At 37.8% G+C, this 20516-nt stretch overlaps 2 protein-coding genes across 2 annotated transcripts; both read left to right on the forward strand.

Annotated features, from left to right (window-relative positions):
• Positions 1 to 4054: 4054 nt before the first annotated feature.
• On the forward strand, positions 4055 to 9473 carry kcnmb3 (potassium calcium-activated channel subfamily M regulatory beta subunit 3). Its single transcript, XM_073849455.1, is given in 4 exon segments — positions 4055 to 4137; positions 4580 to 4783; positions 8542 to 8710; positions 9057 to 9473. Coding segments are annotated over 4 exon segments (873 nt in total).
• Positions 9474 to 9485: 12 nt separating this feature from the next.
• Positions 9486 to 12979, forward strand: LOC141344579 (uncharacterized). Its single transcript, XM_073849456.1, is given in 4 exon segments — positions 9486 to 9501; positions 9752 to 9938; positions 10764 to 11931; positions 11933 to 12979. Coding segments are annotated over 4 exon segments (2418 nt in total).
• The last annotated feature ends 7537 nt before the right edge of the window (positions 12980 to 20516 follow it).

The following is a 20516-nucleotide window of genomic DNA, read 5'->3' on the forward strand; positions in this document are numbered from 1 at the left end:
CAGACACTTCCAGGAGTCTCTGTACACAGAACAAGCACCAGAGATCTAGTATTACCTGTGGGCTTGTATCTATTATTTATTGTGTTCAGGTAAAGTGGACTGTAATTCTACTCCCTTAAAGCTGTATGTTCAAAGTTTATTAGAGAAATTCAGCTAATTTCCTCACTGACAATATATTTATTAATTCCGATTACACTCCATGACAACTTAATTAATTAGTCATTAACAGACATTACTGTTTTTTATTATAGCACCACTAACAAAACATACTAGGGTATTACAATAATGTTTTGACATGTACTGTACATTAGAGACTTGTGTAATTATCTATGGTTATCATTCAGTACAATGATATATCAAAGTACCATGGTTTTACCATCTGATACCATCAAGGTATCTCCTATGTACATCTTATAATACAATAGTTTGATTAATATGCATATATTTGTATTTGAATGTACCTTTCCGTGTGAAAAAGGAGTGTGCTTATTTGTATTAAATGTGCACTTATCCACCTAATTTTTTCCTGCAAGAGAAGGCACGACCATTTCTAAACTTTATGAGGTGGATAGTGTAATTCTTAAAGGGGTCATCGGATGCCCATTTTCCACAAGTTGATATGATTCTTTAGGGTCTTAATGAGAAGTCTATAACATACTTTGGTTAAAATTTGTCAATGGTAGTGTAAAAAACAATTATTATTTTTTTTTACCTTGTCAAAATCAGCCCTTTTTAGAGCGAGCTATTATGTTGCATGTTCCTTTAAATGCTAATGAGCTCTGCTCACTCCGCCCCTCTCTGCAGTGGCATGACAAGCCGTGATGTTTACTTTAGCTGAATGTAGCCGCGTTTAGCTGCAAAGCTTGCTAACTAGCACATTATCAAGAAAAGCCATTTGCAAAGATGCATAAAAAACCCTTTTACTCACTTCTGCTGTGGGTGAAGCTGCATCACGAATGATTCGCACGAACATAGAAGCTTATGTACATCTGGATCAGCGCTTTCCTTTCCAAAACGAAAGTAACGTTAATCCTCTGCGTCTTCAGAGGCTCAGATGTCGGGAGTAAATGACTATTATGTTCATTATTAAAATCTAACAACATAACACCTCAATCGGAGACATTCTTGTCTTCTCCTGCACCTGAGTCACACAATGGCGATCAGAGTGGGACTGTTTCAGCTCGGTGAGGGCGGGTCTAAGGTAAGGCGCTCATGTCAATCAACTATCGTGGGAGTGGCCTTTGTCGGTGTATCATTACTCCGGTAAGAAGCTGAGAATTACCTGATTTTGAAAAGGGGATATTCCTTTTAAAGATTAAAAAATACCACTGGGTGGATTTTTATCATTTTAGGGTGGTTGTGTACACAAACTGCCAACACACATTAATGTTCAAACAACATGTACAAGTGAGTTTTGCATCTGATGACCCCTTTAAAAGTTTATTTAAAAAAAATGGTACTTACAGATTATATAATATTCATGCAATAAAAAGCTACTTAAAGAGAGCATGCTTTCATGACTGTTTCTTGCTTTAGAAAAGTACACTTTTTTGATTTGATAACTAAAGTTGTATTTATTATTTTTATTATTACATGTATTTGCTCATTTATTTATTGTTCAATCTGAAGTATTTTTAAATGTACTAAATGTCTTTCTAAAATGTTTAACTACAAATATATTTAAACACATGACATGACTGTACAAGATTTAATAAAAAATTAAACCATTAGTAAATATTAGTTTGTCATAATTCTTGTCAGTACATTTTGGCAGCAATCGTAATTGGGAAGTAATTATGAAATTACATACAAAGATTCTGCTACTTTCAGTTTGTGATCAAGTATATTCTTTAAAATATAATATTAAGGTATAAAGTATATAATTTTCCTAAGTATCCTAAAGTGTCTGTTAAAAATTATGCAGTACTTATTAATGACTTGTTCTTGTGTCCTATATGGCACGTTGGCCCTGGACCACAAAACCATAAGTTGCATAGGTGTATTTGTAACAATAGCCAACATCGTATGGTTCAAAATTATTGATTTTTCTTTTACGCCAAAAATCATTAGGATATTTAGTTGAGATCATGTCCCATGAAGATATTTTGTAAATATCATACTGTAAACATATCAAAACATAATTTTTTTATTAGTAATAAGAACCTCATTTGGACAACTTTAAAGACAATTTTATCCATTTTTTATTATTTTTTTGTACCCTCAGATTCCAGATATTCAAATAGTTGTATCTTGGTCAAAAAAGTTACCCTTATAACTGGTTTTGTGGTCCAGGATCATATATGTTTTTCTCTTGTAGTTTTAACAGCATTATTTGCTTAGCCATAATGTACTGTATCTGATATGTTTCACTGTATAGACACTGTGTTGTGTTTCACAAAAGCCTCTGAAAGTACTCTCATTTATATCAGCCAGAAGGGTTCTGGTAACCACATAACAGCAATTTAGCAATACCCCAGTTAGCGCCTTCCTGATGCCAGAACAGCTTGTACAATCTTAAAAATAAAGGTGCTTTAAAATGGTTCTTTACAGTGATGCCATAGAAGAACCATTTTTGGTTCCACAAAGAACCATTCAGTCAAAGATTCTTTAAAGAATCATCTCTTTCCTAACTTTTTATAATCTGAAGAACCTTCTTTCGCCACAAAGAACCTTTTGTGAAACAGAAAGGTTCTTCAGATGTTAGAGGTTCTTAATGGAACCATTTAGACAAAAAAGGTTATTCTATGTCATTGTGAAGCACCTTTATTTTTAAGAGTGTACTTAATATGATTTCTTTAGACATAAGCCAAAATGTTACTTAACGTAGAGCAATATAACAATATTTCAAATCAAAGTTTATTTCACTAAAACTAATAACATTTTGTTAATCAACGTTAAATTTAGTTCACTTACTATATATAAAGACAACTCTGAAAGACCTAAATGTTAATTGTGGTGTCTTTTTAAGTTATGCACCATATTTTCTGAGAGGGAAAAAAAAACAGCAAACAGAATAAGTAAAACTTGCCAGTTTGTGTTCTTCACATCAACACTCTGGTTCTATGGTGCTATTTACTTTTGGACAAACTGGGTCAGAAACATGTAATTTGATTAGAAAAATTTACTTTACATAAAATGACAGTTATTTCACTATATTCAGGCAAGTCAGAACAGCTATATAGCAGCACCCTTGAAGCCACCTAAATTACTTTTTAATACCATGGACACCTAAATACATTGATGCCCTAATGATAAACTCTTGTCACCACAAAAAAAAAAAAAGAAAAAGAAAAAGAAAGAAAGATCAGCTTCTCAAGTTATTTTATTTAAGCTGCAATACTTACAGCCTCAGCAGCTGCTGATAAGGTGCACAATGTTGTTCCAAACAAATTGTTTACTTTTTCATATACAGTGAATCGTTCATTAATAATTAATATTATTTTGCATAAAAACTCATTTATTATTAATACACTGTTGTGCTTATACAGCTAAAAGTCCCCAGTTTTGTCATTCAGTGTAGTGAATCGTTTAGTCAGTCTAGTTTAATTACATAAAGCTATAATGCACAGAAGAACGCATGTTTTGAGGTAAGATTTGGAATTTACATCATTTTACAATCTGTTTCTGCAGACAGGTTTGGGATTTGGACACTTTTACATACTATATATACATATATATATTCTGTTATTTTGGGGGTTGTTCATTTATTTTATTGTTTGGTAGTTTATATGTAAAAATTAAAAAAAAGGAAAAACAAATCTGTCAGGAGTGCTTAGAGTCCCATAGGACGTAATTATGGTCTGGCTGCAGGGGTTCCTATAGAAACCCTCTGTGGCATCCCTGTTCAGGCAAAGGAAAGATATTCCGCTGATCTCATCTGGATGAGAAGAAAACAATCCCTTAAGTGCACTCTGTTGTGCACTACAGGTTTGACGGCTAAGCAGCACGCTGGTTCTCTGTCTGGATGTATAGTACCTTGACCTTGTCAAAGTGGGGTCAGTGTCGTGTTAATTTAGTGCTGTAACCCAGTTAAGGGTTACTTAGTAAGATAGAAATGCTGCTGAATCAGTCCCCTCGGGGGTCTTTCAGTGTTCCTGTTAACATCACCCTGCAGGGCGCGCGGCGACGACACGTGCGGTACGTATGGAGATCACATCCAATGCCTCAGTCTTCTGCTTTATTACAGCTAATTGTCTAGTTGTGACACTAGTATGACATCTGAAAGTAGTTTGCATTGAGTTATTCCAACTATAACAATAGCAGTGTACCTGACAGTCTGTCACAAGCCATACATATAGTCAATAAACAGAATAACTATATACCATATAAAACAAATATATGCAATATGTGTATACAGTAGGTGTTTCTATGTCTATAAACTTCTTTGAGATGCTTTTGAAAGTGTGGACTTCTTTTGTGGTTTCATTGGTTTTATGTTGTTGTTTTGAGCTTTACGTCATCGTGAATTTCAGAAAGTTTCCTTTTGCATTCCACAGAAAAAAATAATAGCACACAGACTGCTTGAAGTTACGTTATGTAAATGACATCTGGGTGAATTATTCCTTAAACTGTGGTTTAGGGATGTCTTCTACCAGCAAGCTCAACTGGAAAATGGAGGCAAGTGGAGGAAAGATAGAGAGTGCAATGAGAAAGCCAGAACTCAAATCCTAGAGTCCAGTGTGGGAGAAGACAGATGCGTTCTCTTGGGCTTCGCCATGATGACCTTCTCCATCCTCATGTACTTTCTGGTGGGAATCGTGATGGTGAAACCAAGTCTCTATAGGTTAGTTTCAGGTCATCAGGTTATATGCCTTCACAGAAAAGGATCCCTTCATGTTGTAATTTTCTTGTTGCTGATCTTGCAATTAAAACATCAGTTGCTAATATCAACACAATAAAATATGATGGCCATACATAAATATGAAATCATCTGTGTGCCAACACATAGTGAGCAAGTCCTAAAGAGTCTTCCTTGAAAGTAATGAAAATTTCACCACAATTTTTTTTATTTCCATCATGTCTTAAATTATGAAATGCGTTTTATAGCATTCTGTAACAGAAAATCCATTTTAAGTATTGTTGGAACAAAATGGCCAACTGTAATTTAGTTTGCATACAACGTGAAGAATCTGCAAAATATTAATTATCTTACCATATATAAGTGATCGTACAAAATGATGTTATTTTTTTTATTTAGTACTGACCTGAATAAGAGATTTCACAAAAGATGTTTACATATAGTCCACAAGAGAGAATAATAGTTGAATTTATAAAAATGACCCCGTTCAAAAGTTTACATACAACTGATTCTTAATACTTTGTTGTTACCTGAATGATCCACAGCTGGGGTTTTTTGTTTGTTTGTTTGTTGTTCATTAGTCCCTTGTTTGTCTTGAACAGTTAATCTGCCTGCTGTTCTTCAAAAAAATCCTTCAGGTGCCAGAAATTCTTTGTTTTTTTAGCATTTTTTGTACATTTGAACCCTTTCCAACAATGACTATGATTTTGATGCATTAAGACCAGAGGGTGAAAACCTTTTGAATTTGAAGATCGGGGTAAATTTTACTTATTTTGTCTTCTGGGAAACATGTAAGTATCTTCTGTAGCTTCTGAAGGGCAATACTAAATGATACAAATATGATATTTAGGCAAAATAAGAAAAATGTACACATTTTCATTCTGTTCAAAAGTTTTCACCCCCGGCTCTTAATGCATCACGTTTTCTTCTGAACCATCAGTAAGTGTTTAAACCTTCTGTAATAGTTGCATATAATAGTCCCTCAGTTGTCCTCAGTGTGAAAAGATGGATCTCAAAAATATACAGTCATTGCTGGAAAGGGTTGAAATACACTAAAGTGCTGAAAACCTAAATATTGTTGGGACTAGAAGGTTTTTTCTGAAGAACAGGACAAACAAGATACTTTAACTATCACTAAACAAAAAAACAAAAACCCAGCTGTGGATCATTCAGGTAACAACACAGTATTAAGAATAAAGTGTATGTAAACTTTTGAACAGGGTGATTTTTATAAATTCAACTATTATTTTCTCTTGTGGATTATGTAAACATCTTTCATATGGGGAAATATCTTATTCAGGTCAGTACTACATAAAAAACAACTTGCATTTTGTATGATCCCTCTTTTGTTGGTAAAATAATTAACATTTTGCAGATTCTGTAAGGTGTGTGTAAACTTTTGACCTCAACTGTATACTACAATTTCACACTTTTTCAATAGTTTAACATTAACATTAACAAAAAATATATCACAAGTGATATTTACCTTGATCTTTCTTTGTTTTCTGCTAAATGATGTCTCATATTTAACACTGTTATGTTTTAAAAATGTTTTTTAAAGAATTGCTATACAGCATAGTCAAGGCCATTTCCTCAGAGCAGGCAAGGGAGGCAGTGTCTCCTCTAAATATTGGATGAGAAAAACAACTCATAGTACAAAAATAAAACAACGTCAATATTGTCAAAAATTCAGTGGGAATCGAAAGTTTGGGCACCCCAGGTAAATTTTTTTATTGATGTGCATAAAGAAGCTAAGGAAAGATGGAAAAATCTCCAAAAGGCATCAAATTACAGATTAGACATTCTTATAATATGTCAAAAAAAGTTAGATTTTATTTCCATCATTTACACTTTCAAAATAACAGAAAACAAAAAAATGGCGTCTGCAAAAGTTTGGGCACCCTGCAGAGTTAATATCTTGTACTGTCCCCTTTGGCAAGTATCACAGCTTGTAAACGCTTTCTGTAGCCAGCCAAGAGTCTTTCAATTCTTGTTTGAGGTATCTTTGCCCATTCTTCCTTACAAAAGTCTTTCAGTTCTTTGAGATTTCTGGGCTGTCTGTCACGCACTGCTCTTTTAGCATAGATTTTCAATTATGTTGAGGTCAGGAGATTGTGAAGGCCATGGCAAAACCTTCAGTTTACACCTCTTGATGTAATCCACCGTGAATTTTGAGGTGTGTTTAGGATCATTATCCATTTGTAGAAGCCATCCTCTCTTTGACTTCAGCTTTTTCACAGATGGCATCAAGTTACCGTCCAAAATTTGCTAAAATTTTATTGAATCCATTTTTCCTTCTACTCGTGAAATGTTCCCTGTGCCACTGGCTGCAATACAACACCAAAGCATGATTGATCCACCCCCATGCTTAACAGTTGGACAGAGGTTCTTTTCATTAAATTCTGTGCCTTTTCTTCTCCAAACGTACCTTTGCTCATTCCGGCCAAAAAGTTCTATTTTAACCTCATCGGTCCACAGAACTTGTTTCCAAAATGCATCAGGCTTGTCTATATGTTCATTTGCAAAGTTCAAACGCTGATTTTTGTGGTGAGGACGTAGAAGAGGTTTTCTTCTGATGACTCTTCCATGAAGACCATATTTGTACAAGTATCTCTTTATAGTGCAATAGTGTACCACAACTCCAGTGTCTGCCAGATCTTTCTGGAAGGATCGTCCAGTCAAACGTGGGTTGCCTGCGAGCTGTTCTGTCTGATATTTTTCTTGGTCACCCAGACCTTGCTTTAACTTCCACTGTTCCTGATGACTGCCATTTCTTAATTACATTCCGAACAGAGGATATTGGCATCTGAAAACGCTTTGCTATCTTCTTATAGCCTTCTCCTGCTTTGTAAGCGTCAACTATTTTCAGTTTCAGTTTTCTAGACAACTGCTTAGAAGAACCCATGGTGCTGATTGTTGGGGCAAGGTCAGATGAGTCTGGGCATTTAAAACCTTTGAAATTGACATCACCTGGTCTTCCCAGACGATGATTGAGAACAATCAATGACACTGCCAGGTCTCAGCTTTCCAAAGGCAGCAGTGCATGCTATAAACTCTGCAGGGTGCCCAAACTTTTGCAGACACCTTTTTTGGTTTTCTGTTATTTTGAGAGTGTAAATGATGGAAATAAAATCTAACTTTTTTTGACATGTTATAAGAATGTCTAATCTGTAATTTGATGCCTTTTGGAGATTTTTCCATCTTTCCTTGGCTTCTTTATGCACATTAATACAAATTTTTACCTGGGGTGCCCAAACTTTCGATCCCCACTGTAAGACATAAAATGGCATGAAAGCATGATCTGTGGGAGTTTTTAGTGAGTGATCAGCTTGGTGAAATTTAAAGTAAGTCTCAAGCTTTGATGACTGATGATCCAAAAAAATTAAAAAATAGTTAAAAAGAGTATCTGAACATAACTTCACAAATAAAATATATATTTTAAATTGTTACTGCCTTGATTTATTATTGAATATACGGAATATGGAATAAATGTAAAATGCTTAAAAACACTAACTTGATGAGATTCATACTTGGCTTTAATAAATAGAATATTTATTACACTGTTAATAAGAATATCATTTTTTTCTTCTTCTTTTCTTTTTCTGATAGTGTGAGTATTGTTTGACTGGGATGACTGGGACATGAATTTACAATTGATTTTAAAAAAACTTCAAAACACCATTGCCTTTTTACATTGTAATCCTTCACATAATAATTTATTTAATGTTTTGCGTTTGTAACAGTGACTGGACACCTAGCAACTGCTCACTAGTGCAGATCGATTTGGTGGATGAAGTGATGGATTGCCGTGGAATTGAAAGTTTTAAATGCCTGCGTGTTTTTGTGAGAAGCAACCCTGAAAAAACACTTCAACTTTACGTCGACGAAGACACTATGAAATATAGGCCAAAGGTACAAACATCAGTGTGATTTGACAGTCACACTGTCATCCCAAATCCTATATGATTTTTTTTTTTTCATTCTTCTGGTTTTATGGACTATGATTGTAGTGCCAATCTCCAATAAGAAAAAAAAACACTATTAAGTTACACAGAGACAAAATGTTAAATCTTTGTAAATCTCATTTTACAATCTCATTTAAAATTCTGCCAACTGATTGGCATTTAGTATCCTCACATATTTGCATAAATGCAACTTCAAATTAGATTTGACATTTGCACATTTGCACATTTGCACTAACCCAAAAAAACAAAATTGTGATTTTGTGAAATAATTGTATTCACAAATATCTATTTAGATTAGATTTCATTAATGCTTGGCATAATCTTTCCCTCAGTGTTTCTACACTCCGAAATGCCACCGAAACAAGACAGAACAAGAGGCTGAGGCCAGTAACATCAAAACTGAGTTAATTATGCAAGGAGATAACATGACATGCTATCTCAGTGCTACATACCCAAATGATGCCATCTGTAGGAAGAAATACACCATTCACACAGCCTTGTACTACCTGCTGTGGCCCAGCATCATGTTGTTTGGTGGAATCCTGCTGGTTGGACTGGTGAAACTCAACCAGCATCTTGCTTTCCTCTGCACTGAGATCAGTAGAGAGGAGTTACTAGGCAAGCAGAGCAAAGTGACCGAGGGAAGGATCTACCGCTTCTTAAGATGGAGGCCTGGAGGCCCTACAGAGCAGGACAACAACATTAGATAGTAAAATAGTATAATGTGTCTCTACTGCAGTAGAAAGGTCACTAGTTACAATGACTTTAATTAAGTGTCTTATGAATTTAACATTAGTGCCTTATGCCATATATACACACATTGTGATTGTTCATTATAATTGAATAGGCAATGAACCATTTCAAGAAGGTTTAGATGCAGTTATGTGGATGAATAATTTAAAAGAGTAGTTCACTTTCAGAACAAAAATTTACAGATAATGTACTCAACCCCTTGTCATCCAAGATGTTCATGTCTTTCTTTCTTCAGTCATAAAGAAGGTGTACAAGCACTGCCCAAGACTTCTGCAGAGGCTGTGGAGAATCATCAGGGTAGTATGGCGAAGAGGCCGGGTAGCCAAGCAGTGGAGGTATGCCGAAGGTGTGTGGATACCAAAGGAGGAAAACGCAAGTGACATCTCGCAGTTCCGTACCATCTCACTGCTTAGTAGGGCTGGGTATTGTGACCAATTTGGCAATTCGATTCGATTCTTATATTTATGGTTTCGATTCGATTCGATTACGATTACGATTTCGATTCGATTCGATTCAATATCGATTAGCTATCAATATTTCATTTAAAATGTTAATTTTGCAGACATGGGATCCATATTTTGATATAAATGCTGGTAACTAAAACTCTCCTACTTAAGTTTATTACTGAAATACACATCTACATTAATAATAGGGTGCACACAGTTGTTTATTTTAAACAACTTTTATTTTAAATGAACACTAACAAGAAGTCATAAATATGTGCATCCATTGTACACCATGTAAACAAACTGCAAAATGCACATTACTGTAAAAAAATAAAAAAAAAGACTGTAAATGTGCAACAGTGAAATCTATTAAGAACTTCAAACATGTTTAGGAAATAAAACATTTTTCTAAATTCAAAACATTCAAAACAGGCCCATCATAAAGCCCTTGTCTGCGTATACAAAACATTCTAACTGTCCATAAAACTTAAAGTTCTTAACTACAGCCTAATCATTTTTGATCACCAGATTTTTCTGCAAAAAAGCAGCTGATCAACATGTTCTGATCTGATCTAAGGCAGCTCCTCTGCGCTGTGATTAGATCACCAGCGGTTGAGAAAACTCTCTCAGCAGGAACACTAGTGACACCTTCAGGACGAGAGGTGAATATTCATATCGTCTTACGTGAAGCACGTGCATTAAGAATCGATTCGGGGATTTCCCGAATCGATATCGTTGCGTAAAACTGAAGATCGATTAAAATCGGAGAATCAATATTTTTTACCCAGCCCTACTGCTTAGCGTAGAGGGCAAGATCTTCTTCAAGATCCTTGCCAATCGCATGACCGATTTCCTCCTGAGGAATTCCTACATTGACACTAGCGTGCAGAAGGGAGGAGTTCCAGGCTTCCCAGGCTGCATTGAACACACTGGAGTGGTCACCCAGCTGATCCGAGAGGCCAGAGAGAACCATGGAGATTTGTCAGTCATCTGGCTGGACCTGGCAAATGCCTATGGATTAATTCCCCACAAGCTGGTGACAAAAGCCCTGACGATGCACCATGTTCCACAGAAGATCACAGATCTCATACAGGACTATTACAGTAGTTTTAGTATGAGATTCACATCTGGATCTATAACATCAGCATGGCACCGCCTAGAAAAAGGTATCATCACTGGTTGCACCATATCAGTGTCGCTGTTTGCCCTAGCGATGACCATGCTTGTCAAGGCGGCAGAAGTGGAATGTAGAGGGCCTCTCTCCAGATCTGGCAATCGCCAACCGCCAATTAGAGCCTTTATGGATGACCTAACAGTCACAACAACATCAGTGCCAGGGTGCCGCTGGCTCCATAAAGGTCTGGAAAGGCTAACATCTTGGGCGAGAATGACATTCAAGCCAGCTAAATGCCGGTCCCTTGTGTTGAGGAAGGGGAGAGTTGAGGAAAAATTCCGCTTCTACATGAACGGTCTCCAAATACCATCATTGACGGAGAAGCCGGTGAAGAGATTGGGGAAGTTCTTTGACGCGACTTTGAGGGACACAGTAGCAATCCAGGCCATGCACGCAGAGCTGAAACACTGGCTTGCAGCAGTGGACAGGACAGGCCTCCCCGGGAAATTTAAAGCCTGGATATATCAGCATGGCATTTTGCCAAGGCTTTTGTGGCCACTGTTGATGTACCAGGTCCCAATAACAACGGTGGAGACCCTGGAGAGAAACATCAGCCAGTTCCTGCGCAGGTGGCTGGGCCTGCCGAAGAGCCTGAGCTGCATTGCCCTGTATGGGCACACCAACAAGCTCCAGCTCCCGTTCTCAGGCCTCACAGAGGAATTTAAAGTAACAAGAGCCAGGGAGGTGTTACTGTACAGAGACTCATCCGACAACAGAGTCTCCTCTGCAGGCATAGAAGTCAGGACTGGAAGGAAGTGGAGGGCGCAGGAGGCAGTCCAGCAGGCAGAGGCAAGGTGCTAGTGCTAGGTGCTAGCATTGAGTGCTAGTAGGGTCTGTGGCGGTTGGGCGAGCAGGACTCGGCTGCCATAAAACGCCGCGCTATGACAGAGCGCAGGGGAGGGACAGACGGCAGATGATTCAGGGCGAGGTCCGAGCAGAGGTGGAAGAGGAGCGGCGCAGTAAAATGGTGACTATGCATCAGCAGGGAGCTTGGACCAATTGGGAACATGCACTGACACGGAAAATCACCTGGTCAGAACTTTGGAGGTCAGAGCCAGCAAGACTCAAGTTTCTGATCCAGTCAGTGTATGATGTCTTACCAAGCCCAGCCAATCTGCATTGCTGGGGGCTAGCGGATGCACCATCCTGTCCTCTGTGCCCTGCAAGAGGGTCGCTGGAGCACATTTTGAGCTGCTGCCCGAAAGCACTGGGAGAGGGGAGGTACCGATGGTGCCATGACCAGGTGCTGAAGGCAGTAGCTGATACCATCTGTGCCGGAATCCAGCAAAGCAAGCACCATCACCGAGCAAGGCCATACATTGTTTTCGTCAGGGCTGGGGAGAAGCCTCAGTCACAGCCAAAGGTCCCAGCTGGTCTGCTATCTACAGCAGGTGACTGGCAGCTGAAGGTGGACCTGGGGAGGCAACTTAAGTTTCCAGACCACATCACCAGCACAACACTCAGGCCAGATATGGTCCTAACATCAGAGAGTACAAAGCAAGTGGTGCTACTGGAACTCACAGTCCCCTGGGAAGACAGGATTGAGGAAGCTTTTGAGCGGAAACTGGTGGAGGACTGCAGGCGGAAGGGGTGGAGGGCCCGCTGTGAGTCAATTGAGATTGGCTGCAGAGGATTCCCAGGACAGAGCCTGCAGCGATCACTCAGGCTGCTTGGAATTAGAGGTGCTCAAGGAAGGAAAGCCACCAGAAACATCTGCGAGGCAGCGGAGAAAGCCTCTAGGTGGCTGTGGATCAAAAGGGGCGACGTATGGCTTAGTGCGCTGCTTGGACACAAGTCGGGGTCTGATCATCCCCGGCTGGGTCGCTCAGGTGAGGGTGTCTGATGATCTAAGACCCGAAACACCCTGTGACCCTGGGTTCATCACTGAGGATGTGTCCAAGCTGCACCACTAAGGTGTTTCTGATAACAAGAAATTATGTTTTTTGAGGAAAACATTTCAGGATTTCTCTCCATATAATGGACTTCTATGGTGCCCCCGAGTTTGAACTTCCAAAATGCAGTTTAAAGGGTTCTCAATGATCCCCGCCAAGGAAGAAGGGTCTTATCTAGCGAAATGATTGGTTATTTTCTAAAAAACATTTACAATTGATATACTTTTAATCTCTACACAGATTACACACAGAGCTAGACAAGACAAGCATTTGAGGTTAAAAAGTATATAAATTTTGAACTTTTTTTTTTTTTTAGAAAATAAGATAAGACCCTTCTTTCCTCTGTTGTGATCGTTTAGAGCAGTGTTTCTCAACTCCAGTCCTCGGGACCCACTGCTCTGCACATTTTGTATGTTTCTGAGTCTGACACACTCAGTTCAGTTCATGAATCTTTCTACTAATGAGCTGATGATCAAAATCAGGTGCCTTAAATGAGGAAGACATACAAAATGTGCAGAGCAGTGGGTCCCGAGGACTGGAGTTGAGAAACACTGGTTTAGAGCCATTTGAAGCTGCACTTTGGAAGTTCAAACTCGGGGGCACCATAGAATGGAGAGAAATCCTGAAATGTTTTCCTCAAAAAACATCATTCCTTACGACTGAAGAAAGAAAGACATGAACATCTTGGATGACAAAGGGGTGAGTACATTATCTGTACATTTTTGTTCTGAAAGTGAACTACTCCTTTATTTGAGCTGAATGCAGATGAGTTTGTTTCTTCATCGGAACAGATTTTGACAAATTTAGCATTACATCCTCTGCAGTGAATGGGTACGTCAGTACAGCTGATAAAAACATCACAATAATCCACAAGTAATCCACACAACTCCAGTCCATATATAGAGGATTTGCACTTATCTCACGGTTTGGTCAGTTACCCGGATGCGTGGCCATATTGGAGATACTGAAATATAAACAACAGCATAGATGTCATGGTTAATGTACTACTGAATATGTTGTTCTGTTAATTTATGCTGTCTGAAATACAGAAAAAAATGTGTGAAAGCTGCAAAATTGTATAGAGAAGGACTTGTAAGCAGGAAAAGGTGCACTTTTTGACAGGCTAAAGTTATTAGGTGGTAAGGATACGTACGATCAGTGTTAGGCATGTTACTTTAAAAAAGAGAAAAAAAAAGAGTTAGTAACTGTTATAGCATTATAAAAGTAATCAATTAGCAGGGAAAGTAACTATTGTGCTACTTTTTTAAAGGGGTCCTATTATGCTCTTTTACAAAGTCTTTATTTTGTTTTGGGGGTGCCCTAGAACAGCGGTCCCAAACCACCGGGCCGCGGGACATTCCTAACCGGGCCGTAGTCTACAACATGAGTTTTAAAAAAAATGCATAAACTAAACAAACTCAATTTAATTCGCAATAATGTCACGTTTTTACATGCCATAGGCATATACGCAGTTGTTTGATTGCACGCATGTTTGCATTTTGCAAGGTCTTTTTCCTTACGTCTGTCTGTCCCGCCTTTACACTTTACATATTGGCTTCAGCGCTGCGCAGCCTCAGCTCAGCTCACTTCACTTGATCAGTTCTTGGCGAACGGTAGTGTCACACGAAGTTAGCTAAACTGCTAGAATGAGCAACAAAAAGCAAACATCTTTAGAGAATTTCTTTGGAAGGGATAGAAGGGAAAAAAGACCCACTGACGATGGTAGTGAGCCATACCTCAAAGAAAAAGAAGGGGTCATTCAATCGGAAATATGACGAGTCATATTTAAAGTGCCCCTATTATGCCTTTTCAAATATGATATTTCATGTAGTGTGTCATGTAGCTGTATGTGAACATAAACTATCTGCAAAGTTGTGACGCCGACAGTGCACGATAAATGTAGTTTTTGTCTATCAAAAAAAGAGTCGGCTCACATTCGCCTAAACGAGTCGTTTTTCTGTTACGGCCACACGTCAAGAGCTAACACATTTGCATAATGTCCGCCCACGTTCTATGTCGTGAACAACTTGCCCGCCCACAAACAGTACAATTTTCACGTGGATTACATCATGTCAAGAAGACGCTGTATCCTGCGCTGTGAGAGTAAATTTGTTTTATATGCCCTTCCGAAAGAGTAATCTACAAAGAATGAGTGGTTAACATTAATTTTTTCAACAACACCTCAGCAGTACAATTCCAATCTTGTGTTGTGTTCGCGTCATTTTACTGATGACTGCTTTTCCAATCTTGGGGAATAACGTTACAACGCGGGATTCACCAAACGCTTGGTTTTAAAAAATGGATCAGTGCCCAGTTTATTTGGACCGGCTTGCTCCTCTGAACTTCTACCTGTAAGTATGATTAATAATTGATGATTGTATTTTCTAGCGATCGTTCAAAATACGTCTTTGTGTACGTTATGTTGTGTAACAACCCCGCACATGTCTTGGTAACCGGCTAACTTTCTGTAGCTGTAACTTTCTGTTTCTGTAGTTCTGTTGTTCAGCTGTGAGTGCAATGTAGTCTAAAAATTGTGATTGATGCAGCTTGACTGTCTGTCTGCCTTATTAGTTTAAGTAATGATAATGATAAATGATGGCTTAACGCAGTGTTATGCATTGTACAGTGTTGAAGTTCACAACGTAGAGGTGTGCCCGGTTCGCTTACAAAAGCAAATTGCAAGCACTTTCCACAGTTAACATATGACACTTACCACTGAGAAACGTCCTGCTCCAGTCATGCTTGCAAAACAGTTTCTTGTCGATGTGCCACTTCAACCGTTTCATCGTCAGACTCCGGCTCGAATTGATAGGGTAAAATCGAGGCCATCTTTTGTCATTCAGTTATGGCAATGGGCGTTTCGTTTTGCGCTGTAGCTGTAGACCAATCATGAAGGACTGCACCATCTGACCAATCACAGCAGTGATGGCTCACGGAAAGGAGGGGTTTAGAGAGACTGATTCTTCGAACTGGGGTGCGTTTCCCAAAAGCATCGTTAGCCAACTATGGTCGCAAGTTCCGTCATTACCAACATAGTTCAACGATTGGGTGTTTCCCGAAACCATAGTTCAAACGAACATTCGCAAACAGCATCGCAAACTTAGGGCCTGTCCACACGGAGACGCGTTTCGCTGTATACGCATACATTTTTTATCGTATTGGCGTGTCATCCACACGGATCCGGCGTTTTAGGAGACTGAATCCGCTATTTTTTGAAACCGGGTCCCAAAGTGGATAAATCTGAAAACGACACCCTCGCGGTTTCGTGTGTACAGCCAATCCGTATATTTTCTGAAACGATGATGTCATCACATCACGTGTCGGCTTCGTCACACGTAACAGCTACAACAATATTGGGGGACTACATGATTGTGTTCGTGTTGCTACTAAGCCTGCTAGCTTTATTACAGCAAAATATATTGCTTCTATGCAACTGTTATGAGCAACAAGCGATACTGTTCACATCTTCGTCTTCTTCTTCTTAGTACGAATACAGCGCGCAAGGTTATGCGCATGCTCAAAGTCTTCTTCTCCGTGTATAGTGTATATCTATGGCAGAATTACAGCACCCCATACTGGTCTGGCATATATACTACACCGTTTTCAGTGGTTTCGTGTGTACGGAACTTTTTTTTAGAACGAGGGAAAAAAAAAGATCGGATAGGGCACGCACCGGCTTCGTGTGGATGGAGCCTTACTTGGTTGGAACTACAGCTCTCGACCTGTGGTTAGACGCATAGTTTCTTGTTAGGAAGAAATATGGGCTTAATAAATTATGCTCTTGGGCACAATACGTAAACTAACACACAGTACAATCTATATCTTCCATTTAATCTAAATATAAATGCATTTTAATTATGTATTTTTGTGCGTCCTCTCTAAGCACTGTTTATGAATAGTGCGCATGTGCACAAATGCCTAAGGGAACCCCGGAATATGACGTAAGAGGGAATCCGCGATGAATCAAACATCAAATAAAGCTTAATGACAAGGAACAAAAAATAGTAAATTAGTCATTAGGTGCAATGTTCAGTATAGCTGTATTTTTGAGATCTCTAATCAGTTAAATAGGATAAGTTATTACTCGTGACGTCATTAACAACGGCCCTACATTGTTGAACTAATGTGGTTCAAACTACGGAGATGCGACCTTGTTCAGGAAACAGTCATGACTAGCTAGTTCGTTTCCACAACAATGCATCGTACTATGTAAGTTAATCAGCGAGTTACGTCATTGTACGGGAAACGCACCCCTGCTTCACACTAGTCGTTTACGAATCATTTAGAAACGGGGTAAAATTAAACTAAAGAAAACTAAAGTGTTTTTTGAACTTGCATACATGTAAACCTGTTTTAAGAGACTCATAAAACAATATTAGCTATCTTTAAAATGGCATAATAGGGGCACTTTAAAATATGGGTTTGCAAAGACCGGTGACTGGCATGCACCAAGTCCTTTATGTGTGGTATGCAGGGATGTACTGGCCATCGGGAGTACCGGTGGGCCGGTGGAGTAGTGGGCCGATCGCCGAAGCGAGAGAGACGGCGCTATTTTAAATTACAGCGCATTCGAAACTGCAAAAAGCAAACGACCTAAAAGTGTATTTTTTATTAAGTGCCATTTTGCGGGCTCGTGAATTATCTCGTGACTAAGTGTAGACGCCATGTAAATACAAGATTCATTGTGTAGTTTAGAGAGCTTTATTAATTATAACGGAACTTTGTGAGATCTCTATGAACTAAGATTAGTGACGCTTTTAGTGATAATAAGGGGAGCGTGCTTTGCACTTTCCAGGCTATAATCCATTCAGAATTTGTATAAAACTTTCGTTTTTCGGACACATAAACGCTGCTATGTTTTGGGAATGACATCTGCATATTTATGCTGGGTTCATTCTCGAAATAGAAGCAATGGACGGACAAAAATATATTTTTCCCCCTTCTCCCAAAACAACTTCCGTTTCAGCTATTAAAATAGTTCAGTTTTGTATGTAATGGCAAACTGATTATATTCAGTTTATTTTTTTATTTAGTAATTTAGAAAAACTGTTGGAGCATATTTTGTTCGTTGAATATAAGTTTTAGTTTTTTTTAAGAACAGCTAGCGCCCAGCGGTTTGATCAGTTTGCCTTCTCAAATCATCACGACTTGCCTAAAATAAAATCTATAGATATAAAACAGTTCAAGTATAAAACAATGTTAGTATAAACGTTAAAGATAAATGTGCGCTATTAGGCGCATAGTTTGTGTAGAAAGTGGAAGCTAAAGCCGCTTTGCTGGACATGAGGCGCCAGCGCAATCACTTGCATTTTTTTCAGTGGAAGTAATTTAAAGTTATCCTAATTTTTGCTCACAAAGGTACGAGTAATACATCAAAAAAGCGTTACAGCGTTTTTATAAAATAAAGAAAAAAAAATGATGTGCTTTCTTCCGTCTCCTTCTTGAACAGGAGCGCTTAACAAAAATAAAGAGAAATGCATGCCTCAAATACATGATAAATATGTCTATAGAAAGCTTTAAATTATTACTTAACGAAATAAAACAAATCGAAAACAAAAACTCTTTCATTATGCAATTCGTAAAGAATTTCTCTTTAAAGGCGCTCCAAAAAGAGATCTTTGCGACACTGACTCAGAATACACTAGTTTATTAATAAATAATTAAAATATGTCCTTACTCTTTCCCCCAGACACATTCATTGTTATTTATTTTTGCCGGTGCTTTGTGGCAAGTTTCAGCCTATTGCCTGCGCTTGAACGCGGATCTCTTGAACGCGCCTGAGATGAAGTGCAGCGCTTTAATTGACTGCTTTGAAGCGCTGCAATACGGTATTGTTTTAAAGTTTAAATCCGTGTAAAGTTTAAAGTTTAAAGTTTAAATATATATATATATATATATATATATCCCTCTGGGGTTCTTCGCCGAGCAGTCACACTCAGGGCCCTCACGGTCAAAAGTGACCGGAGCCCTGAAATCATTATTTCTTTTTTTTCAGTAAAATCAATCAAATGTATTTTTGTTCAATAATATTTTTTCTTTTTTTCTGTCGTGTTTTGACAGAATTTTATGATAATAATTAATATTTATGCAACAATTATGATCTATTTTTTCCCATTGAATATAGTAGAATTTTTTTAAATATATATAATTTTTATTCTTTTTTAATTAATGCTGTATTTTAGTTTAAAGTAGATACCTGGCCTATAGAAAATAATTTTTTGAAGTCAGATTTGTGCCATCTGGTGGCGTAGTGAGCATAATTACCAGGCAATATCCTATTTTAACCACTAGATGGATGTAATGCTCTCTATAGAAGGATTTGTGAATTCTAGTTGTTTTTGCACATATTTGCCAATGCCTTTTCAGGTTGTGGATTTTAATATATAAAATTAGATTATCAAAGACTATTTTTTTATTATTTGCCAAGTTTTTTGTTTGTTTGATTGGTTTAACTGGTAATTTGAAGCGCCAGTTTTACTTTATAATACAGTCAGACCAGAACATTGCATTAGAAAGAGAAACAATGGAAAGCATTTTGTTACCCATTGTTTTAATTCTAACTTAATAAAAATGCAGTTCTTTCAGTCATACCATTTTTTTTATTTTGTAACCTTTTTATAATGAACATTTTGATTTAAATATTTTTTTTGTAAAATTCAATAAACAATAACTCTTATTTAGCACAGCAATTATGAACAGCAACAGCATGGGCAACAAAATAACAGCAAAAGTATAATTATCAAACATTAAATGGAAAATAGAGAAATAAAAATATTTTAAATATCATCCTAACCCTATTTACATATTATGTGCATTCTTTTTTTACATATTCAATGAACAGTACCTCTTATTCAAAAGGCAACAGCAATTATGAACATAAATCTAAAATAACAGCAAAAGTATAACAATTGTCAAACAGTAAATAAAAAAATAGAGGAAAAAAAAGTTTGTTTTAAATATCATCCTAACTATAATTACATATTATTTACATACTAATTGTGATTACAGATCAGGTTGTGACAAATCACAACATAGTGTCTCCATATAGCACTTTGAGCAAATGATGCTTGTTTTGAAATCTTTTTTCCGTGTGTGTTTGTGTGTGTGTGTGTGTGTGTGTGTGTGTGTGTGTGTGTGTGTGTGTGTGTGTGTGTGTGTGTGTGTGTGTGTGTGTGTGTGTGTGTGTGTGTGTGTGTGTGTGTGTGACATGGTGTATGACTTTTGCATTTTGGATCCAATGTCTCCCTTTTATTTGATTCATAGTCTCACATTTCTCTGTTACAGTCTCATCAATCTCATATTTCCCTGTGTGTGTGTGTGTGTGTGTGTGTGTGTGTGTGTGTGTGTGTGTGTGTGTGTGTGTGTGTGTGTGTGTGTGTGTGTGTGTGTGTGTGTGTGTGTGTGTGTGTGTCTGTGTGTCTATTTTGGAACTCTGATGGCTTACAGTCTTATGCTTTAATTGCTGTGTGCTTTATTTCTTACATTGAT

The sequence above is a fragment of the Garra rufa genome, chromosome 10 (assembly GCF_049309525.1).
Source record: "Garra rufa chromosome 10, GarRuf1.0, whole genome shotgun sequence".
NCBI lineage: Eukaryota > Metazoa > Chordata > Actinopteri > Cypriniformes > Cyprinidae > Garra > Garra rufa.